At 41.0% G+C, this 22,129-nt stretch overlaps 1 protein-coding gene across 6 annotated transcripts in view; it reads left to right on the forward strand.

Annotated features, from left to right (window-relative positions):
- Window positions 1-22,129, forward strand: part of Fbxw11 (F-box and WD repeat domain containing 11) — a 122,937-nt gene that overhangs the window by 71,568 nt on the left and 29,240 nt on the right. For 5 of the 6 annotated variants that reach the window (XM_076856346.1, XM_076856342.1, XM_076856345.1 and 2 more), the window contains 2 exons: window positions 12,838-13,063; window positions 21,832-22,018. In XM_076856346.1, coding sequence (XP_076712461.1) covers window positions 12,985-13,063; window positions 21,832-22,018 — 266 coding nt within the window. In that variant the 5' untranslated portion in view covers window positions 12,838-12,984. Of the gene's footprint in view, window positions 1-9,499; window positions 9,563-12,837; window positions 13,064-21,831; window positions 22,019-22,129 lie in introns of all 6 variants that reach the window. The other variant, XM_076856343.1, reaches the window with a different exon arrangement.

Raw genomic sequence — 22,129 nt, forward strand, 5'->3', positions numbered from 1 at the left:
ACTGGAGTCAGAAGTAGATCCAGGATTTTCATATTCATTGCAGTGTTATTCACAATAGTCAAGTGTGGAAACAGCTTAAATAACCAATGATAGATGAATGGATTATAAAATACAATGGAATATTATTCTTCCTTCAAAAAGGAGAAAATTCTACAATGTGGCACAGCTTGGATGACCCTTGAGGACAATAAGGTAGGTGTGAGCTGAGGTTGTGGCTCAGTGGTAGAGTGTTTGCCTCGCATGTGTGAGATACTGGGTTCGATCCTCAGCACCACATAAAAACCAATAAAAATAAAGATATTGTTTCTATCTACAACTAAAACATTATTAAAAAAATTAAGTAAGGTAGGTGAAATAAGTCAGTCACAGACTGAAAAATACTGCATGATTTCCTTTATATGAATAGGTGTCCCAAGTGGTCACTCATGGAAGCCAGGAACAGCATGGTGATTGTGAGGAGCTGAGAGGAGGGGGACAAAGCCAGGTTATATAACATTGTGCCCATAGATGACAATACTGTATTGTACAGTTCAAATCTGTTAGAAGGGTAGATTTCATGTTAATTGCACTTAACACATTAAAAAAAAAAAAGAAGAAGAACAGGCAAAGTCAATCTGTGGTAAACTTTAAAAACTAGTGACTTCCTTTAGGAATTAATGACTGGGAGATAATATGAGGACGATGTCTGGGGCACCAGTAATGTTCTTTATGTTAGTCTTAGTACTAGTTAATTAGTACTAGTTTTGTTTTTTTACTGTTATAGTTTGGAAATAAATTAAAAAAAAAAATGTTCAGGAGAGCACTAAAGTTAAGACTTGGAATGAAGCTCAATGGAGGCCCTTTATTCAGTCTCCAGCCCCAGAGTAAAGTTTTCTCCTGTGTGTACCATGTTTTTATTTATTTTTATACATTTTAAAAGAGCAGTTTTAGTTCACAGAATGAAAAGTTAGATCTCCTGCCACATTCCTGTCCTCACCCATATCAACACGCCCCCCTGAAGACTTGTTACATCGGAACCCACCCTGACTCCTGTTCCCACAGGGGTCATTCTTGGTGGTACTTATTCTGTGGTCTGAACACCTGAGTAATGGTAGGCGTTCATCATTACAGTATCATAGTGTTTTCCCACCTGAAAAATCTGCTGTGCTCCCCGCACCATGTTTTTAGAGGATATCTGATTGTTGGACATTTACATTGTTTATTTTTCCAAAATTGCTGTGGGTATGATTTTGTATAGGTCTATATATAATTCCTTAGGAAAAGTTGTTGTGTTACATTTATGCCCAGTGTTAGGTGATATTCTTGATAGAGATTAGTAGATAGTCTTTGAAGAGTAACAGTTTGTAACCCACTAGAGAGTCCACTTCCTATAGAATGAATAAAAATTGCCAATTTGATAGGTGAAAAATTGCTTTTTATGTACACTATATATGTTTATTTTTGTTGATCATTTGAATTTCTTTTTTGAAATTCAAAACATCTGTACTTCTTGGCTTATTTGCCTATGAAGATGTTAATTTTGGTTTCCTATCAAAATATAAGTAAATTATTAATCATATGTAGTGATTTTTCCCTAATGTGTGTCTTTAAAAGTTGTTGATTTTTGAACATTTTGAAGTTTAAATTTTTTTGTCTAGTAAAATCTAAATCTGTTTCTTTGAGGTCATGCTGAGATAGCCTTTCTCTTATTTGATGAATTTGTATTCTTCTAGGTTTTTTTCCTTCCCATTTTTTTTAAAGTTGTAGATGAACACAATATCTTTATCTATCTATCTGTCTGTCTGTCTGTCTATCTATCTATCTATCTATCTAATGTAGCACTGAGGATCGAACCCAGGGCCTCACTCTGTGAGACTAGCCCTCTACCATCAAGTTACAACCCCAGCCCTTCTAGGTTTGTTTGTAGTACTTTATTTTGTTTCACTTGTTTATTTTTATCTGTAGTCTGTTGTGGTATATGATATAAGGCAGGTATAACATCTTTAAAACTTTTACTGATTTATCCATTTCTCATCAACTTGAATTTCTAACTTCATCATATAATTTTATAAGTCTCTATATAAATAAATTTGTTTCTGGAATTTCTGTTATTTTATTGCTTTGCTAGGATCATACTGCTTTAATTACTGTAGCTTTTAAGAAAAATGTTAACATTTAACAAAATATGTGTTCCTTTCTCTTAAAAAATGGTGGTGATGAAAGGGAGAATAATTGTTTTCCTACCCATTCTTCCATATGTGTTTAGTACCTTCTCCTTTTAGATAGTGTCAACCACAGTAGGACATCTGTTAGAAATTTTAAAACTGCATTATAAAGATCCATGTAACAGCAATTCCAGCAAACTCCCAGTGGATTTAAGCTTTATGAGTAATTTATATTTTTACTGTAGGAAGAAACAACTTATGTTGTTTTTGTATTTTATTTTTTTATATTTATTTTTTAGTTTTTTTTTAATTTCACTTCCATGTGGTGCTGAGAATCGAATCCAGTGCCTCACGCATGCTAGGTGAGCGCGCTACCATTTGAGCCACATCCCCAATCCCTGTTTCTGTATTTTAGCATGTATTTGGAAAATGGAAAGGTTTCCCATGAAGATGGGATTAGCGATGGTCAGGGTGTGTGTATGTGTGTGTGTACACACACATGTACATGCTGTCTTCCTGAGTTGCCAGGTTAGTGTGTGTGTGTGTGTGTGTGTGTGAGAGAGATTGCCATTTGGACACGTTTATCTGGTCTTTTTCAAAATGAGTGCTTCTAACTTTCCCATAACTTATCTCCCAGCAATGTGTTGATCAGGTTAAAGTTTGAAGATTCAGGGTTCAGGGGCTTGGCTATAGTTAATAGGAACAACAAAACAGTATTTGGTTTGCTTTGCCATTTTCTTCTTTGCATTTATCTTCTGAGTATATGGCAAGTAGTGATTGGGTAGAACAAATTTAGATTTTTCTCCATAACTTAATCTAAACATAATAAATCTCATCTGATTTCTAACTGTATTTGAGATTTCTTTTGTGACCTAGGATCTGTTATTTTTTAAAAATGTTTCATGGAATATTGAAAATAACATTTAGTAATCTCCCATTATCCATGGGGAGGATATGTGTCAACACCCCCAAGGGATACCTGAAATCAGGGATGGTACCAACTTCACCATATGTATGTACACACAAACAGTATCTACCTGTGATAAAGTGTGATTCATAAATTAGACATAGTAAGAGATTAATAGTAATTAATAGTAAGTGGAAAAATTATAGTAATAAACTGTGACCAAGTTTTTGTGATTATGTATTCTAACCCTCTGAAATTTTTCCAATTACTCTTTGCAGACCATGGCTGGCCACAGGTAACTGAAGCCATGGAAAGTGAAGTGCAGACCAGGGCGACTGCTTTGTAGTCTTTTGTAGAATAGACAGTTGGAGCTGGGCCTGTGACGCACATCTGTAATCCCAGAGGCTCAGGAGGCTAAGGCAGGAGGATTGCAAGTTCAAAGCCAGCCGTAGCAATTTAGCAAGGCCTAAGCAATTTAGTGAGACCCTGTCTCAAAGTAAAAAAAAAGTGTGGGGATGTGGCTTAGTGGTTAAGCACACCAGGGTTCAATCCCTGGTAAAGGTTGGAGACTTATCTAGTAAATCAGCCTGTCCACCTCCCTGCTGCCCTGCCCTGCCCTGCCCTGCCCTCCCCTCCCTCTCCTCCCCTCTCCTCTTCTTCTTTCCCCTCCTCAGTCCCCTTCCTGTCTTCATCTTTTTTTGGTCAACCTTCCATCAAACATGCAGAACTGTAGAACTGTTTAAAAAATAAAGACATAATGCTTCCAACCTTTTCTTTCATGTACTTGTGAAATTTTGTTTAGTATTTATAAGCACATTTTATCCTTTTTATAAATTTTGCATTTTAGAGATTAAGAAGATTCTTTGTCATTTAGTGGTTTTGATTGCATATTGCTCTCCTTGCAGTAATAGCCTTGCTTTCTTTTGAATTTGAACTCATACCCCATTCTTTTTAGCCCTTTGTGGAATTTTGTTATTGTGCTTGCCCTTGTGGGTAGGAGAATACTTGGATTCTATTTCATTTTACTAAAAAATGCTAGTTACGCCCATTAAATTGATTCATGGGCCACAAACAGCAGTTGGAAAATACCTGAGACATTTTTCTATGTTGAAAGTACATTGACTTCTGGGTAAAACAGACTTGAGCCTGAGTCCTGCATCTCACTAGATTATGTGACTCTTGACCTTTTACTTAATGCAGAATTTGCAGCATTTTAAAAGTAGGAAATAGGTTTCTCTTATATAACTCCCTAAGTAGGGAATTTTCCATGAGAAATATATTCTGTGTTAGTTGGTGGCACCTACTGGCAAAGACTCATCATTGCTCAGAGCCTGTTTTTCCTAAACACCACACTAAAAGAAAATGGAGGTGAGGTCATTGGAACCATCCTACCACTTCTGCTGATTGGCATGGTATTGTGAGAAGGCAGAATGTACAGAGATTCTGGGATTAGTGAAAAGCTACAAAGAAAGAAAAGAATTTGAGGTAGTAGCTGGGATTCCAAAGCAAATGCACATCTGCCACATTAAACTATCCAGCTGATGAAAACATTAGCCTGTTTCTGTCTTTCTTGACAAATTTCAATTCATAGTATCAGGAGACATGTGTGTTTTTGTGTGTGTTTGCAATGGTGTACAGTGGGGTAAGCTTCCTTAGGTTTTGTTAGGATTTAAAATGAATTCAGCTTAAGAAATGCACTTTCTCTCTGGGCTCCCCAGAGTGCATTTGTTTATTAAGTTGAGGATTTCTCACCATTACCAGTGTCGTGGAGCAACGTTAATGAAAATGCCCAGACATAATGAAAAGTTACTTTTGCTAAGCTGTTTATTATATTTAGACTATACTCCATGTATTTTCAGTTAGTGTTTACAACAACGGTGTTTAGTTGGGTGTGATGTAACACACCTGTAATCCCAGTTCTGAGGTAAGAGGATCACAAGTTTGAGGCTAGCTTGGGCAATTTAGTGAGACCCTCTCTCAAAATAAAAAAGCTGGGATGTGGCTCAGTGGTAGAGAATCCCTGGGTTCAGTCCCCAGTATTGCAAAAACAAAACTGTTTAAAAAATTTATTATTCTTTTATCCTCTTTCATTAGACATATTTGTGATCAGCAACGTCAACTTTCTAAAACCTGACTCTGAGGGTACTAGAGCCCTGACTCATTGAACTAACCAAATAGCAACCAAAGCAGTTGTCCTTGGTATGGAAACTTACACTACTTACATTTATGCTCGGAATGCTATTTTTGAACAGTACCAACTTGTGCCTCTGTCTTCCTTGGTGATGGTAAAAAAAGGGACTTGAAAGCAAGATTGGGATCTTGGTAGGACTGCAATGGCGATGTGTATGCTGTGTAACTGGGAGGCAGTTGACAGGAAGGAAGAGTCCAGCACTGGATCCTGGTCCTTACCTGACGCACCCCGCAGGCTAGCTGCTTAGTATTTCTGAGTATTGGTTCTCCCTATCTGTAAAGGAGGGTATGTGCCTTGCCTGCGGGATCCTGGAAAGGAGCAGGATGATTTACATAAAGTTGCGATGGCTGATGAGCATTAAATAGTAATCATTGTTACTTCTGTCCTTCTGTGGAACTTGTAGGTAAGACACATAGTTGACCGTATTTTTAAACATAAATGGCTGGTTCTATGTTTTACTTCAAGATATTTCCCAGGTGCAGACATTATATTCTGTGGTTCTGTGACACTGCACCGTGGGGACGGAGCTCGTCACAGTGCTGCTAGTGCAGCTTCCTAACTGAGGTTGGTGCTGCCACATGGCCACATCGCGTTCCCCACAGCAGTCATTTCGAAGCAGAGTCATGTCAGAATTCTCTGAAGAACTTGAACAAACACATAAACATAAAGACCCCTAACAGATACCTTAGCTGTGTCCACTCTGTGGTCTTCTGCATGTGGCTTCGTGACAGTCTTCATCTGCGTCTCCTAGCCCATGAGTCTCCAGCAAAGAACTCTTATGATCAAGTTTTCTCAAATATGAGTGTCATGGCGAGAAGGCTCACCCCAGGATTTAGATACGGGGCCACTTCCTTCCTGGTATGGTCAGGCTGGCTCTGAGGAGCGTCTCATACTTCCCAGGGGCCAAGTGAGAAGCCCATGGAGAAAGAAGGGCCGGACCTGAGGTGGCAGTACCGCTGTGTGCCTTGGCACGTCTCAGAGCTCGGCCCTGGGGTGCTGGTTTTCAAATGGATGAGGCTTTGCCTTCCTCCTCCGGGACAGTTGGCACTTTGGAGACAATTTTGTGTGGGTGCTTCTGGTGTAGGAAGAGGCCAGGATGCTGTTAGTCCTATAGTGCATGTGACAGCCCCCACAGCAGACAGTTCTCTGAACCCAAGTGTCCTAGTTCCAAGGTGGACCTGCCCCGGCCTGCCGTTGCCTCCTGGATGCTGCTGTTCGTTGACAGCTGTGCCAGCACAGGAGAGTCTGTGTTTTTATCTGTGGACATGTGCTGTTTCTTGCCTGGTAGGCCCAGGAGGCAGGAAATGATGTCCAGCAAGGCAGAAGTGGAATAAGCCAGGCGGGTGTTTCTAAGAACTTGACTTTCCCAGGAGTGCTGGAGGCCTGAGGAGAGTTTCACCTGTCAGGTTGGCCAGCCTGCCTCACAGTTTCTCCACAGAGTTTACATATGGGAACCACCTTCCCGTCTCTCTGGAGCGTCATTGTTTTTTCTTAACTACTGATTCAACCTGGAACTTTTGTACACACACACACACACACACACAAACACACACACACGTACCTGAAACCACTTAAATATGCATGGCTTCTATAAGAGACGTTTCCATTCTCACCACCACCACTTAGCTCCATGTAGCAGGCTCAGAAAGGCGATGGGAAGAGAAGAGGGCTCTGATGTGTTTCCCACAGTATGCCTTGCCTTTGTCTCAGTGGTATTTGGGGAAGTGGGACAAATGGATTATTGCTATTACTCTAGGCCAGTGTTTTCTGATATATGCTGTATTATTAATAGATATTACTATAAAAGGGGGTAGTTATGCCCAACAAAGTTAGGAAAGTGAGATTAAACTAACAGCCTGATTTGTAAATTACAGTGCATTACAGAGCCCTGAGTAGCTTAATGGAGCCTGTTGTGACCTGAGAGCACGTGGGTGTGAGTGTGTGAGGGAGCATAGACATGAGTTTGTAAGGGAGCCTAGGCACAAGTGTGCAGCATTGCTTAAGCTTAGAACATCAACATTTTCTCTGAACATCTCCTTTGTCACCAAAGTATTCCCTGAAGATGATCTTGTGATCAGGGTAGCTTGACAGTAGCATGTTCCTTGTGACATTTGTCTCCTCAAACCTTTATAGGAGAAGTTGAAAAGATTTGTAGGCTGGAAAGCTATTTCACCTCCCTGCAGAATTTTATTAGATATAATCTTACCAAGCCTTAAGAGAATAGTTGCTCTTTCTTTAGAGGGGTTGTTTCCTTCTGAGCGGTATGAGTAAACACCATTTCACTATTTGTGAGCAAATGAAAAGAAGAATTAAGGTTTCTCACCATTAAAGATAATTTTGCCGACTTCTGGCATTTTTAACTGAAAAAAGTATCAAGGCAGCTTAGATCAGAATGGCTCTGGGGCATTCCGTCTCCTGTATCACCAGTCTTTAGCCCAGAGCACACCTGTGCCCCTCTGCACTCCTTTGGGTGCTGGTGCCCATGGGGCAGACTTCGCTGCCCTCTGTCCTCCTTGAGTGCCTTTCTGTGCCTGCAGCCATGATGCATTCTTCTTGCAGTTCAGACATCGTGACCTTCAGGTGGCTTTGAAACCATCAAGGGCAGTTGGCTACTATTCCCACTTCAGTCATTTCTAAGAAACCTGCTGGCTTTATTAATCCCAAGGTCCCCTGGAGATAGCAGTACAGGGAATTACAGGGAGACCTCCATAAATGCAGCTGTTTCTGCTTTTTCAGCCCTTCCTTCCCACTCAGGATTACTGCTGCCAGCACTCTAGCCCCATTTTGGGCACTGGGACACACCCGGCTTCCTCTCTAGCTCATGATGGCCTTTGTGCACAAAGTCTTTCCCTCCTGGCCGCATTCCCCCTTGCATGCCTTAGCACTGTGGGGCTTAGGAGATTTTACAGAGAAAGCAAATGGTTTTCCCTGTAGCACCATCTGGAGCCATTCTGTCCAAGCCTCTGAAGTTTGAAGAGTATGAGTCGCGTCCTGAAGGCAGTGGGAGGGAGTACTTTCTTGAATGCTCATTAACTGCTGGGTACTCTCCATCCCCACAACTCTAGGCACTGGGTGTTGTTCAAGGTCCGGCCCACACAGTGGGCAAGTGACCAAATCAGGATCCTAAGTCCTCTCCATACAGTAAAGCCTTTGGCTTTCCCATGTCACTGTGCTGCAGCCCTGATAAGATCCTGCTGTGTGACCTGGAGGGCAGTAGTGTTCATTGAGTACTGTGCTGTTACCTGTGCTGAATGTTTTCAAGTGAATTGTCAAAACACTTTAGGACTTCAAGAAAAATAGGGACAACTTGGGAGGTAGGCTTATTCCCTGAAGGCAGCAACAGGATCTTGTAAGAGATCTGTAATATCCTTTTTTGAATAATGTGGTGGGACAAATGTTGTAGTTTAAATTTTGTGCCCCACTCTTAGATTTTAGGTTTGGACAGCAATCTTACAGAGACTGCTGTCCACAAATGAGCTGTGCTTCTTTTCCCCTCAGCTCTCTGCTTCCCCTTCTCATTAAGATTCCATTTAGCCATTAGATAGGAGCTGCAGAAGGGAAATCCAATCATGTAAAATCTCCAGTTAATGGGCATCTATTGAGCGACTAGGTCACCAGAAAGAATAATTACACAGTGCCTCTTTGTGCAGTAAACACAAAAATCAAAAGATAATGCATTCCCAAGGCAAGCCAGATTGTTAGTGGCTAACAGCAACCTCCTCTTTAGGGAAAAGATTGGGGCACCCACCATGTTTGCTAGGGCAAATTGCAAAGCCATTCCCCAAAAACAAGGCCATCAAGGGAGGAAAAAGTAAGACCAGGGCACTTCCAAGGCTTTGTCACTTCTAATTGCCAATTGTCATGGTGAATTACTGAATAGCAGACATTCTAGTAAATGTTTTATACAATCATGGGGAACTTTGTGGATCTCTGGGGTTTTCATGCCTCAAATTAAAGAACAACAGTGATGATAAGTGTTGTTTGAGCCCCACTCCCACAATTTAGTCTGTTTGCTAAGCTTGCCCAACCTTCATAAGTGAAGACTTCCTGCTCACTCTTGGCCAGCCACTAACTGATGATTTATGAAAGATGAGCATGACCCCCTTGACCCAAAATGACATGTGTTAGCCACAGGCCCACAAGTTCTTGGATTTGTGTTGATTCATTTTAGTTTGGGTTTTCAAAATCATGTCTTGTAGCTATTTAGAATTTGCAAACCTCAGCATAATTCAAATAACCTGTTTTTCCCCCCCTTAGAACACTTCAGTTATGGAAGATCAAAATGAAGATGAGTCCCCAAAGAAAAATACTCTTTGGCAGGTAGGAATGACAAGATAGCAATTGACTTACTGTAGATAAGATGCTCCCTTAGTTAATGTCCTCCATGAAACCAAGAGCCAAGCTTTTTCATTTTGTGCAGTTTTGTTAGTTTCAGAATCCACCCTAATTTATCACCTTTTGTAGGGAAGTATCATTACAAATAGTAAAGGGTTGGGAATTTTCACAAAGGTTCTGAAGTGGCTGTAGTTTAAAATCTGTGGCCCAAGATGGAAAATGGTGACATCCTTTGCCTCTGTCTCCTTTTTTGGCTCTGTTTTGGTTTTATCAGTTTTTGTGCTAATCCACCAGGGTTTTTCTTTGTGGGGGCTTAGGGGAGCATGTAAAGTTCCATGGCTTAGCATTCATCAGCCATATGGTGTATGTCGTTTCCCCTTCGTGAGGACACAATTAAAGGCAAATAAATCTGGAGAGAATAAATAAAAATTTTTTTTTTCTGGGTCAGTTGATTTGAAGTTAAAGAGGTAGATAAATGAACAACAATAATGTGTGCCCAACAAATTTAAGAAGAGATGGAAGAAAGCAAAACAGCGCTAGGAGGATTTTGCTGGGCTGAGCAGTGGCTGGAACAGAACCAGGTCAGTGTGGTGCGTGTGCCACACTGTGCTGTTCTTGAATATCGTGTGCAGACTGGAATCCACCCCTTCCTTCCTGTTTATTACTTTGCAGTAGGATCCTCTTCATTCACTATTGATTTTTCAGTTTGCTGTGGTTCTTAACACGTTAGCTTTCAGATTTCCTTTCATCTGCCTTCCTTCCAGTCAGCTAGTTAATGGTACATAAATACTCTAGGGAGACTGGCTGGTTAGGAAGCCTCCCTGTATGAAATAATAACCCTTTTGCTTATCCAGTGAGATAAAGGGTGTGAAAATACTTTGTAAATTATAAAGCAGCACACAAATGCAATTTATAAACCATTATTATATTTGACTTGGCAAATTATTGTCCAAAAGAAAGAAAGAAAGAAAGAGAAATAAAGGGGGAGAGAAAACGTGCATCCCTTTCTTTCTCAGGATTAGGTGCTCTTGGCATCTTGATGTATACAATTTACTATGGTTGGTGCTCCCCTCTTACAAGATAAATGTGATCAGGGTGCTGTATGAAATTCTGGGGCTTGTCTTTTGGTCCTTAATATTTATTTCATAAGCCTGTCCTCTTGTTACTACAGTCTAATTATATATTATAGTTCTTCTTTGTACATGTGTTAGAATTCGTCTTAACCAGTTCTTATAGTTACTTAAATTTTTTTCCAAGTTTTTCTAGTATTTCGATATTATATTTAAGATTCTGTTATAAATTTGGTAGATATCATTATGCTCCAAAGTAGACTTTATACCTTTATACCTGCTATTAGTTACAGCAAAGAATTTTCACTTCGCCTCTATTTTGAACTCTTTTATTTTTGGGATCTGCTGAATACATTTGTCTGCAACCAAAATCTAAAAATCCCTGTTTAGTGCTGCCCCCTAGTGTTACCTGTTGTCAGGGAGTCTTCCCTCACCAAAGCTTCAGGGGGAAAAACGTCCTGGACAATGGGGAGGGAAGAGAAATTGGGTGGGAGATCACTGCCTTTTGACCTTATGTCTAAATGTGGATATAAGAACTACTTCAGACATGAAACTTACAAGGTTTTATCAAGGAAGGGCAGAGACCCCTATGGACATTACAAAGGGTTTCTTCTTCGTGGGATGGACTGACCATGTGAGGAACATACTGGTCGTGAAGCTCTTTGTTCTTTCTTGTAAGGCTGCTGAGATAGAGTCCTAGCTGAATTAATGGGCATGTGTAGCCTAACTCTTTACTTCTCAAGATTCTCTTGTATAATTCCTTTTGGAATTACACATAAGGAGGCTGTTAGAGGAGTGATAGGTTGCTTGGCAAATATTTAACAAAAGTATTGAGATTATTTTGTTTTAAACAGGGAAGTTGCAGGCCTTATAGTTTCAGTAGTAGTTGTGGACTGAGTCTAGGGATTCAGATTATTTTTTTGATGTATTGTCCAGGTGCAGTGTAGTTTTTTTTTTTTTTGGTGCAGGGAATTGAACATGTGGCCTTGTTCATGCTAAGCTCAAGCTGTACCAGTGAGCACTCTCCAGTCCTGTAGTGTCAATAAAAAAAGAAAAGATACTCTGTCAAAGACATGGAAATAGATTTAGGCAAAGACATGGAAATAGATTTGATGAGAAATGCATTGTTGTATAGGAGTCTCTTGTTTATCCGTAAACCTGTGTAAGATGAGGGACTTTTCAGATACACATGGTTTACCTTTGGTAGCTTGCGGAGGAGGTGATCAGAGAAGTGGGGAAGTCTAGAATTGTTTTGCAGCAGTTTCTTTAGTAGTGCTTGGAAAACAATATGGGGGATATCAGAACTATTAATAAAATGAAGCTTTTTAGATTGAATTGCTTTTAGCTTTCAATACATAACTGCTTATCTTCTTTGCTTGATAGGCCAGGAATCCTCATAGTGTGGTCCCTGAAGTACTGTCTAGACCAGCAGTATCAGCATCGCTAGAAGTAGGAATCCTCGGGCTTTAATTCAGAACCTCTGGGTGGGCCTGATGATCTGTCAACAAACCCTCTGTTATTCTGTTGCTATTGCTGTGTGGTAGTGCCCCCCCCATCCAGTTTTAATACCTACATTCTGAAAATATTAAATGGAAAATTTGAAGGGAGGGATTGAGACCTCATTCACATAACTTAGTTATTCTATTTTCTCATTAATTATTGTTATTAATCTCTTACTGTGCCTAATTTACAAAATGAACTTTATCATAGATAAGTAGATATAGGAAAAAAACAGAGTATTCGTACTGCTCAGTACTAAACCCAATTTTAGGCATCTTGAAATGTGTCTCTCGAGGATAAAAAGGGGCTGCTGGATGTAGCATTGACTCTCAACTATGAAGAAACAAAATGAATTAGTAGTAGTCAGTTTGCACCAAGCTGAACGGTTCCATTAAGATGAATATCTCAAAGTAGTTATCTTAACAATGACATCATTTTGGAAAAACATCGGACAATGATGATTTAAGATGCCTAAAGCTTTAAAAATAGCTCTAACTTCAGCATTTACTGTGTGACTTATTTGAGGACACAAACCCTATATATATTACTCATAATAAAGAAATGAGTTTGGCTGTAGGGTGAAACTGGTATTTTAAGATTCAATACACAGGGTGAAAAATGTTTCTAATGAAATGTCAATTAGATTTCTTTCTCTTGTCAAACTCTTTTTTTTTAATCTTTTTTTAATAGATAAGTAATGGAACATCATCTGTGATTGTCTCCAGAAAGAGGCCATCGGAAGGAAACTATCAAAAGGAAAAGGACTTGTGTATTAAGTATTTTGACCAGTGGTCTGAGTCGGATCAAGTGGAGTTCGTGGAGCATCTGATTTCACGAATGTGTCACTATCAGCATGGACATATTAACTCCTACCTGAAGCCCATGTTGCAGCGGGACTTCATTACTGCGTTGCCAGGTAATCAGTGGTCCTGAAAACAGTCGAGCTGGGCCGGGGTGTCCAGCCGGAGCCCAGGCAGAGCCCAGTGGGTATTTCCATCGCGCATGTGTAATGTACACTGTGGTTTTAATGGATGGTGCTTGAGGAGGATTATAATTTAGCTTCTTTCATTAATAGTGTGATTGTTGGTCATTTTTACTGCTTATTTTAGTTCATTCAACAGGTTTTTTTTAAAAATGATATCCATTATGTTTTGATGTAATCTATGTTCAGTCTGTACTTTCCCTTTATATGTAAGTTTTAAAAATATAGGACTTCTTTCTTCAGTGTGTATACTTGAGAGGTGTCCCCAAGTTTAGGATGTTCATTTGCATCTGAAATGATGCCTCGGGATGGCAAAGATGGTCTAAGAAAGCAGGGGGCATGCCTTGATTATATTTCTGGAAACTGGCTTCTGTATCCCCTGCCTCACTGCCTGCCCCGTCATCTCCCTTTCAGATGCAGGCAGGCATGTGTGCCACCATACACCAAGAACCACTGTGGAGAATTCCCACATGCCTCCTGTGGCCCCCAGTTTCTCAAGACCAGCCTGCTCCCCTATCAGCACCCTGCAGCAGAGCAGTGTGTCTGGCCCAACCCGGGAACCTGTGCTGGTGCCATCATTCCCCAGATTCGTTGCCCATGTTCAGGGTCACTGCTGGAGTCCTGTGCCTTGTGGGTCTGGACCAGATACAGTGATGCAATGCATTCTCCACCATCACAGTATCTGCCATGCAGAATAGTCCTATTTCCCTTTGATTCTTTTTTATTTGTGGGGGGGTGTACCAAGGATTGAGCCCAGGGGTGCTTAACCACTGAGCCACATCCCCAGCCCCCCACCCCCTTTTTAGTTGTTAATGGACTTTTATTTATATGTGGTGCTGAGAATCGAACCCAGTGCTCACACGTGCTAGGCTAGTGCTCTACCACTGAGCCACAGCCCCAACCCCCCCACTTTGATTCTTTTTGGTCTCTTTATTTCTAAATTTTTTGTTTTAAATTTGGCTAGGTCAGATAATAGAGATTTCATATCTGAAGAGCGTTCTGACCAAAACATTTCCCTCTAATATGGTCAATGTAGTCTGCTGGTTATTCCTGCCATGTCCAGGTAGATCTAGAAAGCCCAGCAAGAACCTGTGACATTGCTACCAGACTGTGTCTCATCCAAGGTGCTGGACCACTCCCTCAACCCACTTGGGGAATAGTAGGAACTGCACTCAGGCCTCAGACCTGAAACCTGGGGTTGCAAATCTACAGGCCAGCATCTGGTCTCTCATTTCTCTTCCAACGGTTTTAAGTTTGCTTTTTATAGTGGTAGCATTAAAGGATACCTGATAAGTAGCCTAGAAGAATTTGACTCCACTATTCTTTTTATGCTGAAATGTAGCATGACTTATCTGGTTTTTTCCCCCAGTAATATGTATAGAAAAGTAAAATTTGAACCCTTTCTTTTTATTACATTAGTATTTAATTGCTGATGGGGATCTTAGCCATCACTTAGTGCTATTTCTTGTTGCATAGATCAGGAGGCTGAGGAACAGAGGAGTTATAAAGTGCCCAGCAGTGCATATCGTGATTATTGTACGATGGTGTGCATGATTGATGGTAGATGTTGGCTCATAAGTCGGCCTAAAACCTGAAATTACTCTAAGATTACTCTGAAAAATACCTTAAATTGACACTAAATATTAATTATATGGATTGTAACCCAATTCAGTAAGTTTCTTTTAATTATGGGTGAAGGGAGAGTTGGAAGGGTCAGGGAGAGGGAGAGAAAGGGGGTGGGGGGCACTCTTGATTGTAAAAGAGACAGAGAACTAGAGCTGAGTGGAAGTGAGCCAAGGGAGCATCCCTCTGCTTCAGTGTCCACGGGATCAGGTTGTACCTCACACCGAGGAAAGGCAGGGAGGCTTTCAGCTGGTGATTGGATTGTTCCTCTTACATGCTTTTAATGAGGCTGGGCCTCATTTTTCTCAGCAAATCTGCCTATTGTTTTCTACTGCTGGGATTTATTTTCTTCCTTGTAACCAAATGGTCGGGAGTGCCCAGTGCTCCACTTTATGTTGACAGAATAGCCGCCGCAAGGTGGCACTGTTGAAGTTCTCCTGATTTGCAGAGTGTAGTTCCAGGACAACCCTTCTTTCTCTCTGGGAGTGTACAGCCTTGGAGAAGAGGCAGAACAGAGGAACATGTGTTATGTATATAAATATGGTTAGTATAATTGCATACAATTCAGTTTTCATTAGAGAGAATTTTAAGCCATTGTCCATATCTCTTGTTAAAGTGGAATTTTGTGGTATCGAATATTATATGAGATGAATGGACAATTGGCTGGGGCATGGAACTATTTTTGTTAAAATGCTATTTGTTTTAACAGGATTTGATCTGAACATATATACATCTGTCAGTATGTTTCATACATATGAAGCTAATGGCTGGGGACAAGCTGGCCAAGTTGACTGTGTTCGTGTCTAGTAGACTTGGATTAAAGCTGGCGTTAGTTTCTTAGCACAGTCTCTGCCTTGAGAGCACTGTGAGAGAAACAGATCCGTGTGTTTGTACTTAGGTTTAATAATCTGTGCACAACTTACTAATCATTATACTAGCTTGGTGTTTAACTTTTTCTGTAGATGATATTGGAGTTTGAAGTTTTACTCTATTAAAATTGACAGTCAACTTAAACTTCTTTGGATTCTGAAAATCATTAGTTCTATAAAAATTGTGTATAGTTTTGGCTTTTTAATGCTTACTATGAATATTGTACCTGTCAGTATAGGAAAAATGGAAAATGTTTGTGGTCTCTGGCTCCTTTTGGTTCAGTGGAAAAAGTGATAATTACGATATGCTTTTCTAAAAATCATGTGAATGTTTAGTCTGCAATGTCAATTTCTGCAGGCTAAGTTTGTGGTTTGTAAGAATTGTTGTTAAAGGGAAAGTTTATACCATTTAAAATAGAGGCAGATTGTACTTCAAACAGGATGATAAGCATTGGTGATCCATTTGGTGAGGTGTCTAAGCAATTAAGAATTTTGAAACACTTAACTTTCTGGCCATGGGTTATTCATTTGTCTTGCTCTCAAGTAAGAATGAGAAACCATTACAGACCACGAATGTGACGGAGACTCCATCAAGGTCTTGGGAGATGATGGGAAGAACCAGAGCATAGCCCAGGCGGCAGGGTGTGCAGGACGGAGCGGGAGGAGCTGCAGCATGATTCAGGCAGTCCCTGGATCTGGATCGTGGGTCCTGCACTTAATAGCTGTGTGGCCTCACTTTTTGGAGCCTCAGTTTCTCACCTGTGTAGGAATAGTAGGATTTCAAAGGCTATTGTTAGGATTAAAGACGGTTTGCATGTTGTGCTCAGCAGCTGGTGGGTGCTCTGAGGATGGCAGCTGGAGAGGTAGGAAACACCTGCTCCTTCGGAGGCGTGGCGATTTACTGCTGGGAAGTTTTAATCATTTGCCTTGTGTTTCCACATGGGTCCATCATGACGTCATAGAGTTCATGTGCCCCCTCCCCCTTTTCCCTTGGGAACCCTGTGGAAGAAGCTGCTGGATTCTGCCCTGTGCCTCTCTCCTCGTGCCCGAGTCCTCCCGTTGGGTGTTTCGGGTGACAGCCATCTCCTGGCAAACTCCTGCTCTCCACAGTTGTGTTTTCTTTGAAAAGATTTGTAACTTCAATTTTACGACTAGATCTGTGACTAGGGAGGAAAGGGACAGCAGAGGTATGTGGGAAAGGAATTTTTTTTGCGGCTGCTCTTTGAAATGTGTTTCTGCAACACCAAGGTCTGCGCTGTCTGCTGAAGGCAGTGGCGAAGCTGGCTGCAGTGAAGGCATTGAGCCGACGTGGCACATCTGCGGTGCCTTGCGGTGTAGAGTATTTACTACACACTGGGCTTGGAAATTTGGGCCTTTTAATTGTTTTAATTAATTTATTATTGGGAAATTTCCAGACTTCGCTGTGGTGCTGTGATTGGCACCAGAAGCGCTCTTCTGCAGCGTGTGTGCGGTGTTTGGGCCTCACCTTCTGAGGCTGGCATGTGTCCTCAGGAGGCCTGAGGAAGCAGGTGGTGGTGGGAGATGGGAGGCTGGACATGAGAGAGCAGTGGGAGCCAGACATAGGTGGTTAGGGAAATGCTTAGTTTTAACACCTCAGAGCACCTTTTAGACCAGGCAAAGACACCACCTTATTCAGTGACCCATTTGTCCTCAGTGGACTTAAAACCCAGCCCAAGTTTGTCTGGCACCTGTGATGGCTGTTCTCATATGCATGCCCACGACAGCGAGTGTCATTTTTACTCTTCACAGAACGTTCAGGGGACATGAGATTTATGCCAAGATAAGAGAAGCAGGTAGATTTGTTCTAGAAGAGATATACTTCTCTGCAATAAATAAAATGGAAGAATAATACTCAGCATTCTTGATCATCGATATTAGCTAAGGGGATTTAAGGAAGGAAGGAGAACAAAGGCATTTATTATGTGTCTGTTTCCTGTTGTTCCTTGTCTTACCAAGCTTCCAAGCAAGTTTGGGAAATTCCTTCCCTGTAGACTGAAGCTACTGTGAGTTCTATCATGGAGGATTCTTGTGCAGAATATTTGAGACAATCTATTTCAGGCACTTAATATTCCTATGTTTAAACAGCATGAAATCCAAAAGAGAAAAATGGATTTGCTTAAGGTAACTCAATTAGCAGTGGACAAAATCAAGATTCATCTGTCAATGGTCTAGACCCGTCACACAGGCTGCGCCATTCATGGTCACAGGCTCTGACTCTCCAGGTATACTGACTTGACAGCCAATGCATTTTCCACAGGACTCAAACATGCTGCCTTCAGAAGGATGAAGAGGATTTAAAGTATTAACCAAAGGAAGCTAATCTGACCCCACTATATCACTGAGATGTCCTTTCATTGGATGGATGGTGTTTGAAAGGAGAAAATTATGCGTTAATAAGGCATTTATTTGTGTAAAGAAGTCATTGTTGGCTTACTTGTTAGCATTCAGAGTTGAGTTGTATGGGAGTTGGTGGTCAACGAGGACTAAAAGATGTCATTGTTATAAACTTGTAGTTCTCAGCATGTCAGAGTTAGTTGGTGTCACTTCTTACTTAAAAAAATAGTTTCTTGGGCCTCGTCATCTGGAGATTCTGATTGAATAAGCAGAAGATCTGAGGGACATGGGGATGTGGTTTTGTTGCTGTAGTTTTAAAAATCAGTAACCGTAGGGACTGGGATCATGACTCAGTGGAAGAGCTCTTGGCCTCACACATTCAAGTCTCCGTACCACATATAAATAAATGAATAAAAGAGGGTCCATTACTACTTTAAAAAAAAAAAAAGAAAAGTCAGTAACCGTCAGTGATTTAGACACAGTCACATAGGCTCCACCACTCATGGTCACAGACTCTGACCCTCCAGTTCAAGTGGAAGATCTGGATGCTACTTTCCCAGTTCACACACAGATGATGCCGGCATTGCATCCAATGAGACTAGACAAAGCAATTTCCTGAATCATTCTTGTCTTGCTGTTGTTTTCATTTTCCAGCCGAGGATTCAATAGAGGAATTGGTTAGGGGTGTGTTTATAATGGATCAGGAGGATCTGGTTAGTGATGTACAAGTAAGATAAACTTTACAAGCAATGTGTTCTAATAACCATTTTTAGAAACTAGAAAAGGAAGATAGGTAAGTACTCCAGAACTAGAAAAGTTCAAAGAAGAACTAAAAGTCGGTAAGCCTTTAGCTAGAGACTCTAAAAGAAAATACGGTTGAACAGGGCTGAAATACTCTGAAATTTGAAATTCTGTTGAGTAATTTTGTCAGCCATAGTGATGTAGAGATACCTGTGATTTTAATTAAACATAGAATGCAAAAGAAAGGTACATGTGATCATGGAGCTTCCTAAAAGGTGGCCTGGATCTTTGAGCATGGTATCAAGAAGACCAAATCCCAAATAATGTAAAACTAGCCAAAATGTGTAATCGAAAGGAGTTGAAAACAAAACAATCAACCATTTAGAGGAAAGTTATAAAGAATGATTGGAGCCATGTTACAGTGACATATTTTCAGTGTCATTTAACTTTTTTTGTTTTCCCAGTAAGAACAATGGCTTTAAAACAAGGAAGGATAGGAAAATTGTAGTCAAAAAAGACATGAATGGATTTAGGAATCCTGGGAACAAGGAGACCTAAACACCTTGTTGGCCAGGAGAGCCACACACCTCTGGTTGTGATTCAGAACTGAGGCACTTTGGGAACTAACTGAAAACCAGCCTGCAGAGTTCCTGGGGACAGCGCGCCCTGTGCAAGTGGTGCCACTGTGTTGGAAGTCTGCACGACATACCCATAGGTGCTGGGGGAGCAGGGTTCCTGATTTTAGGAATTGGAGAAGGCATATTTGGGGGTATTAGCTTTAAAAGTTGATGTTATTTTCTGGCAGAATTCTTAATTTCAAACGTGAAACAGCATCTGAAAAGATTACGCAGGCCCGTGCCAGCCTAGAGGGGTGCCTGCAGAATGTTAAGAACAGGATCTCTTGGGGGTAGTATTTAAGGATTTAAAAGTTTTTGCTTTTAAGTCCCTAAATATGTTTTGTCATTATTTTCTAAAACGTTAAAAAGGAACACAGAATAGCTGGTGCCAACTTGCAAATAAATGGCTGCAAACATAGTAAGTATCACCAAGCTCACCTCGTCCTTACCGGGAAGGTCACCAGACTAGAACACAGGTCTGAAGAACGATGGGCGTGTCTCCAGATGTCCCTGAGGACTGAGGAGGGGACTGAGGGCTGGATGCAGTATATCCACATGGTTACAGAGCTGCTGACTCAGCCGTGGTATCCTTGAGTGTTAATGGAGACATTAGTGATGACCTGGAGGGAAATTGTTACTGTCATTGGGTGCTGTCCTTGGTTCTGACCCATTTAACCTGTTAGTCTAGACTTGAGATAAAGATTCATTTGCCCACCTGCATATCTGGTGCATAATACCCATTCTTCAGAATGATGAAATTAGTTCTAGAGATGAAAATGGATGGATCAGATAGGGCTTTAAGGGTGCGTTGTGGTAAGAATAAAATAGAATTGCAACATGAAGCCTCCTCTGCTCCCAACTGCCTGTGCATATACAGCATTAGGGGCGTTGTTTCAATAGACGCTTTAGGGGAGAGGCTGAGGATTTTATTTTAACTTGCTGCCATCACAGGAGTCTGCTGTGACGTGACTGTCAGCTGGGGGCAGTTTAGTCTTTGAACAGTGATAAGCATGAAAAAGGACAGTGGCCCCAGTGCAGTCTTCCTCATTAACCCATGGCTTGGGCATTAGGTCCAGTCTCCGATTGGAGAATTTGTATGTATGAAAGACTTAGAAACCACAATCAGCAGTGTAACCTTAGTCTTTCTGAGAGTTGAAGGGACCCTTAGTTCATAAGGCACTACTTATGCACCATTTCATTGTGATATTTACAAAATAAAGCAAAGATTATTGCCCCTATATTATACAGAAGAGGACACTCATTCACCAGTGCCCTGTCTTTAGCACTAATCTTGGTAGTATATCCACATGGTTACAGAGCTGCTGGCTCAGCCTTTGTATCCATACAGTTTCTGTTTATTTTGAAAAAGAGAAAAAAACATTAGCTTTATCAGGTGCTTTGTTGTCTTTAAAATCTCTTAGGGTTTGTCTCTACAATTTGATTTGTACAGCAGTTGGAGCAGGGCCAGCTGACTGGTGAGGACCACTCTGTATGGTAGAAAATCAGGCCCAGGGATGTTTCACTGTGTGTTTGATGTCATTAGAACTAGTAAGCGGTACACCTGATACTGATGCTGAAGTTGGAACTTTCTGCCTGTTTTGTGTTCTCATTCCTACACAACATACTCTGAGGGACAGCTTGCTTCTTGATGGTACAGAGGACATCCCAGGAACTGCGGGAGGAGTGTAGGTAGCAGCAGTGCTGCCCATTGTCACCCCCTTCCCGTTGTCAGTGTCAGGCAGAGGCCTTTATCTTTAGTGAGCATCTGTGCAGGGACCTTGGCATTTTTTGGCCTCTTGAACCCAGGCATCTCCAAGATTCTACAGTTTGCTAGCACCCAAGCTGTTACCTTTGAGGGTGTTACCATTGTGTTGGTCACAGAAGTGGATATCTACAAGAGGGAAACGAAACGATGCACAAAATTATATCTAAGCATAACTGACTTTAACTCTTGATTTGCCACTTAACTTTTGAAAGATGAGTACTTAGTTTTACCTCCTTAGTCTCTTTAACTCCCAGAGATTCTCATGGCTTGATAGGATATGATTTATTGTGAGAGACCACGAGTAGGGGGAGTGGACACAAATTTCAGAGCAGGCAATCCAAGTTCCCATCTTAGCTTCATCACTGAATAAAGCCTTGAGCGCATTGCCTCTCTGTGTCTCATCTGAAATTTGGGGAGTCATTACCTCACAGTGGTTTTGTAAAAGTTATGTGAAACAAAAAAACAAGTCTTTTTATCATAACACCTGCAAATATACAACTGTTAGCTCTTACCGAGAATAATGACCATAATTTGTTTTATAATTAAAAAAAAAAATCAACCCAAATGAAGTGTGTTTCATGTGTTTATGTACTTGGTCACTGAATACCGTAGATCTTTTTATATTACTTTACCTGGATCAGGATTTCTTTAGTTCTCTTATCTTTAAGGAGTTGGTGTCTGGTGCTATCCCCATCTCCTTGCCCATCTTTCATTCCCTTTTTTGTTTTGTAGAGCAAGGCTTAGATCACATAGCAGAAAACATTCTTTCCTACCTGGATGCCAGGTCTCTGTGTGCAGCAGAGCTGGTCTGTAAAGAATGGCAGCGAGTGATCTCAGAAGGAATGCTCTGGAAGAAGCTGATTGAGCGAATGGTACGCACGGACCCTCTGTGGAAGGGACTTTCAGAAAGAAGAGGGTGGTAAGTACCCAGCTGAAAAAAGTTGTTCTGACATAGAGTCAGCTTGATTACTCTAAAAAGCAATTATGTGCAAGAGTGTTGGCCAATTTTAAAGAAGGGGAGAAGAGGAGG

The sequence above is a fragment of the Callospermophilus lateralis genome, chromosome 5 (assembly GCF_048772815.1).
Source record: "Callospermophilus lateralis isolate mCalLat2 chromosome 5, mCalLat2.hap1, whole genome shotgun sequence".
Lineage (NCBI taxonomy): Eukaryota > Metazoa > Chordata > Mammalia > Rodentia > Sciuridae > Callospermophilus > Callospermophilus lateralis.